The sequence below is a fragment of the Orycteropus afer genome, unplaced genomic scaffold (genome assembly GCF_000298275.1).
Source record: "Orycteropus afer afer isolate SDZICR_OR568_19922 unplaced genomic scaffold, OryAfe1.0 scaffold00005, whole genome shotgun sequence".
Taxonomy (NCBI): Eukaryota; Metazoa; Chordata; class Mammalia; order Tubulidentata; family Orycteropodidae; genus Orycteropus; species Orycteropus afer.
In genome coordinates, this window is record NW_006921592.1 from 28,193,788 (window position 1) to 28,199,787 (window position 6,000).

The window sequence follows — 6,000 nt, forward strand, 5'->3', positions numbered from 1 at the left end:
GATAATGGCTAGAAAAGCCAGGGGGTGGCCTGCAGTGTAGTAAGTTACCTGGTATGACTTTTCTAGCCATAAGTATTTGTAAACTCAGTGGTGGAATTTACTGTGAGCAACTGAGGAGCTCCCGATTGTAAAAGTTATCCACCTGGGGTATTTCTGTTGGGCGCAACACAAAGCAATGTTCTGGGAGGTTCCTGCTCTTTCTCTCAGGTGCTTAGAATTCTGATGCTATGATTGGTTAGTTTGGCCACTCTGCCAGGCTCAAAAGGAGGCCTCCTAGAGGCAGAAGAGGTCTCTCTCTGACTGCTGGTTGAGGAAGATGTGCTGCTGAAAGAGACACGTGCTATTGGGAAAGAGACGCAAGAGACGCATTGTTGAGTGAGACACCGAGGGACATGCACTGTTGGGAGAGAGACTGTGAGAGACTGTTAGGAGAGAGACTCTGGGCTGGGAGAGAGACTGAGCATTTTTTCCTGAACTTGAATTGCAGCATGGTGCTTCCCTAATAAACCCCGTAATCTGTGAGTTCTGTGTGGCCACTGCAGTGAATTATCGGACCAAGAGAGGTGGTGGGTACTTTGGGAGGAATGGTTGGTGAAAGGGCTGGAGGGAGGCAGCATGTCTGGCCTTGCAGAAATAGGCCTTGGGCTATTGATGGTGATTCTGTCTTCCTCTTCTGGGGTCAGAGGAGGTCAGGACATGTGGCTTCTTGTGTTTTTAGCAGATAGTCAATCTGATTTCTGTGTATTCCATCTGGTGAAGTCCATGTGTATAGGTGCCATGTTGTTGAAAAAGGTATTTACAATGAACAAGTTGTTGGTCTTTCAAAATTCTATCATGCACTCCCTCGCATCATGTGCATCACCAAGGTCATATTTTCCAACTACCAGTGATTCTTTTTTGTTTCCAACTTTCATATTCCTATCACCAGTAATAATCAATACATCGTGATTGCGTATTTGGTCAATTTCAGATTGCAGAAGTTGGTAAAAATCTTCAATTTCCTCATTTTTGGCTTTGATGGTTGGTGCATCAATTTGAGTAACAGTAGTAGTAACTGCTCTTCCTTGTAAGCATATGGATATTATTATCCTATTACTGACAGCACTATACTTCAGGATAGCTCTTGAAACATTCTTTGTGATGATGAATACCATGCCATTCTTCTTCAATTCGTCATTCCTGGCACAGTAGATCATATGGCTGGCTGATTAAAAATGGTCAAAACCAGTCCATTTCAGCTTCACTAATGCCTAGGATATTGATCTCTATGTGTTTCATTTCAGTTTTGACAACTTCTAGTTTTCCTAGATTTATACTTTGCACATTCCATGTTCTGAGTATTAATGGGTGTTTGCAGTTATTTCTTCTCAATTTGAGTCATGCCACATCAGCCCATGGAGGTCCCAAAAGCTTTACTCCATCCACATCATTAAGGTTGATTCTACTTTGAGGAGGCAGCTCTTCCCTAGTCATATTTTGAGAGCCTTCCGACCTGAGGGGCTCATCTTCTGGCACTATATCAGACAATGTTTCAGGGCTATTCATAAAGTTTTCCAGTAATAGACAGTGTTTCACTGCTATTCGTAAGCTTTTCACTGGCCAATTCTTTGAGACGGGGATGGCCCCTTCCTTCTTCTGAGTCTACCTTAGTCCGGAAACTCTGCTGAAATCTGTCTATCATGGGTAAAACCCTGCTGGTGGCACAGCTTCCAGCCTCACAGCAATACGTAAGCCACCACAGTACAACAAACTGACAGATGAGTGGTGAGAATTAAGAGATTAACATTCCCTATATAAAGGACAGCCCAGAGATTTACACTAAAATTCAAAATTTTGAGGGAAAAAATCATTCTCTAAAAACACACACACACACACACACACGTATGTATCTTCTCTGTTCTATCCTCTAGTCCCTCTGAGTTGTGGAAGGCAGATCATGCTAAGTTAAATAAGCAGAACTGTAAGGATAAAAATTTTGCTTTGTTAGGCTTGACCCCATATTGTTAAAATAAGAGCCCGTATTTTTGGTTAACAGGTCATTTCTTTAAGACTTGACTTCAACTTTGTGTTATAATTAAGCTGTTCTCTATTTAAGATACAGTTAACAGTTCCGGATGCATCCTGTGATCTAAGACAGGGCCATCTAAAGACTCCTAGCCAGACATCAGCTACCTATGCTTTGACAAACACCAGTGGAGCCTCTTAAGGACTAACCTGACTCATGGGAACTGACAGGAAACTCCTTTCTTAATGACTCATTGTCCCATCTAACTTTTGGAAAATTGTTAACTAATCCTGCATATATGCTGTGTCTCTTCTTCCTTTAGTATAAGAACCCCTGATTGTAAGTGCTGAACAGAGTGGGCATCTTTGGAGTCACTGAGACCCCCACCCGTCTCTCACTGGTACACCTCCTACATTTCAACTCTCTTTTTCTCCTTGAACTCTCATGTGGACTATTGGCCGCACTGCTCCAGGGCAGAATCCCGGCATTTTTCAGGTAACAGAACATCTATTTTCTGAGACAAGGAGGAGCTGAGAGGTGGTAGCCTCTGAGAAGTGCTCTCATTATCTGACCACTGAGCTAGACAGTCTGTAGCAAGAATTCTTGGCCAAAAGAAATGAATAAATAAGAATTGTTGACCAACAAGATATCTTGATTCTCTTTAAAAGAGTTGATCTGTAAACCCGATTTGAAGATTTAAACTGTTGAAATATGAATGTAAAATAGGAAGGGCAGAACACAAACCAAAAGCCCTCATTTTATAAAATATAATCATTTAGCTCTAATTCCAAAACCAAATCAACGATGAATTTCATTTCTTTGAATTCATAAGTACTCATTCTATTTCATGATATTTGGACTAGGGACGTTTCTAACAGAATGATACTATAAAATACAGTTCACAAGTAATTCCTATTTTTCTTTGAATTTCATAAGGAGAGTTTATTGGAGGTAGATAGAACTAAAATTTAGACAAAATTACATGTATTTCATACATACAGTAATATTCAAAATTAGTCACAAATAAAAGAGTGCTGAAACTGAAAATCAGAAACTGCTGACCTTTGAATAAAGTTAAGCATAGTGTTTAAAAAAAAGAAAGAAAGAAGCAATCTTTGACCTATTAATATTAGATAACTGGTCTTTAGGTGCAATATCTCATATAAGCCAAGCCAAGAAATAACAATGAAAATGCTATATGGTGATGGGAACTGTTGTTAAGAGTAGACTACTTCCAAGCCCCTCAGTTTTTCTTTTTAATAAAGGTGCTGGAGGTGGGGGGAGCCCTGGGATAAGAAGAGCATACCTGCCTATATTAGCAGTTCCCTGGGGTTCACCTGGATGGGACTGAGGTTGCAACTGCAACTGGAAGGTACTATTTACACCCACTGACCTTTCTGTCTCTAGATTTTTGCCTCTGTCCAGTACCTTCCTAAACTGAGACCTAACTGAAGCACCTCAGGGCCTGTGACAACTACCTCACAGCTAGTGGACTCAAATTTGAAAAGTAAAGTAAGATTCAGTTCCCATACCCCACTGCCTCATATAGGAAAATGGCATACTGAATTCATATAATAATGATTCAACTCATTTTAAGACAAAATTTCTGTCAAAACTCTCAGAAAACCACCATGTTTCATTACACAGAACAATAAATTTGGGCTCCTTTTACCTCTGAAAATAATAAAGTTACATGAAACTTGAGATGTTGTTGAAGGCTTATTTGATCCACTGGCTACTGATTTACAATTTCTATTTCTTATGCTATCTCAACATTCAAGAAAAATACCTGAGAGAGTGAGTTTTACAACCAGGGCCGTCTGTATTAAAAATTACAGGAGACCGAATGTGCTGTGAAGGGGATGCCCTGGAATCAGAATGGCAGCTCTGGAGTCAAGGCAGCAGCCCTGAGTGTAATACAAAACCAAACCCAACCCACAGTGACTCTGCAGGATCACCAAATAAATAAATAAAACTGCCCCCCCTAGGGTTTCCAATGCTGTAAACCTTTGCAGAAGCAGAGTACCACATCTTTCTCCCATGGAGTGCCTGGTGGGTTTGAACTACCTACCTTTCAGTTAGTAGCAAAGCTCTTCACACACTGTGCCACCAGGGCTTTTTGCTGGTTATAACCCAAAGGAGTTATTTTAAAATAGCTTTGAGAAAGCAGTAGCTACCCTCTTACCCACTGCCATCAAGTCAATTCCAATTCATAGCAACCTTACAGGACAGAGCACAACTGCCCCACAGGGTTACTAAAGCTGTAAATCTTTACAGAAGTAGATTGTCTCATCTTCCTCCCACAGAGCAGCTGGTGGGTTCATAGAATTTTGATAGAAATTTTGATTAGCAGCCCAATGTTTTAACCACAGCACCAACAGAGCTCTTGAGACTCTCTTAGTTGTATATAAAACCCTGTAATAAACTAATGGGCTTTTCAAATTCTTCTATTCAACTAGAAATTGTCTGACATCTCAAAAGTACAAAACAAGGATTTGACAATTACTTGTTATCTACTTCCATAGTGACATAGCCTCGGAAACCCAAGGAGGGGTTGCTATGAGTCAGATAGACTTAATGGCAGTGAGTTTGGTTTTCTGGTATTGTAAATAATGTCTGTGGGAATCAAACCCATCAGGAGCTCTGGTAGCACAGTGCCTAAGGTAGTTGACTGCTAACCAGAAAGCTGGCGGTTCAAACCCACCAGCCACTCCTCGAAAGGAATATGGGCCAATCTACTTCCATAGTGATAATGCCTTGGAAACCTAAGGAGGATTCACTATGAGTCAGATCCTGTGGGAATCAGACCCACAGAATATGTAAATCAAAAAGAGTGAAAACCAGCAATCTTTTTACTTTGTGTTTTTCTTGTAAGGTCACAATACGCTTAAATCCAACTCTGAATTCAGCGCCTAATTACATTTTAACTATCTCTTAGTCTCGACTGCTTTTTAATTGGCTCCCTCGTTGTCCTACTCCCTAACACATCCCAAGAAGCACTCAGAGACTTGGAATAAGTTGTTTTCTCATTTAATTCAATTCTAACATTACTGGAAAATGTGGTACCTCTACATCATGTGCTTCTTGGAAGAGATCCTAATAAACAGATCTTGGAGGAAGAAGCCCTAGAATACTTTAGACTGCACTGTAGTTCTACAACACAGCACTGAGCACATCCTACAAGTTACTTACCTTCTTTACTGCATGAAAACAGTCAAGAAGTGTAATGTAGAAATTGCAACTTCCATAGGCAGCGTCTCTGAAATTTCAAAAGTATTGAAATACATAGCTCAGTTAAATCTTTTTCTGCATTTAACTCAAGATAAAGCTGCCTAGAATTTAAAATCAAACACATAGCCAGAACCATTTTCAAAACAAATTGGCTTTTGCTTTTAAATAAAGTAAAAGTCACTTATAAATTCCCCCGCAGTTTCTACCTACTGCCATACACACAATTTTATGGACCTGGATCAATAATGACTACTTCTTAAATTTCAAATTATCTCTAGCTATCCTTGGTAGGTTCAACTAATTAATAGTATTTACCTCTCTCCACAAAAAGATTTTTTCTTTAAACTGGAAAATACCATATGAAACTATTAACAGGAAAGACTGCTTTCTGATTGTGACTGTGCGTATGTGTGTGTGTTATATATCCATTCTCAAAACCAAACTAAACCCACTGCTACCAAGTCACTTCCAACTCATCACAACCCTCAGTGGGTTTCTAAGGTAGTAAATCTTTATGGGAGTAGACTGCCTCATGTTCCTTCAACCTTCCATCAACCTTTCAGTTAGCAGTCAAGTGCCTTAGGGCACTGTGCCACCAAAGTTCTTTATATCCATCTTAATATAAAAAAAAAAAAATTGGGAAAATGAAGTATTTGAAATACTAAATCCAAACTTGGGAGCTCTGGTAGCATAGTGCCTAAGGCACTTGACTGCTAACTAGAAGGCTGGCGGTTCAAACCCACCAGCCACTCCTCGGAAGGAAG

At 40.0% G+C, this 6,000-nt stretch overlaps 1 protein-coding gene across 1 annotated transcript in view; it reads right to left on the minus strand.

The window, feature by feature from the left end:
- The window catches only part of CDC14B (cell division cycle 14B), a 118,224-nt gene that overhangs the window by 19,686 nt on the left and 92,538 nt on the right, over positions 1–6,000 (minus strand). The window contains exon 6 of the mRNA XM_007939232.1: positions 5,198–5,264. Within this exon, the coding sequence (XP_007937423.1) occupies positions 5,198–5,264 (67 nt within the window). The remainder of the gene's footprint in view (positions 1–5,197; positions 5,265–6,000) is intronic.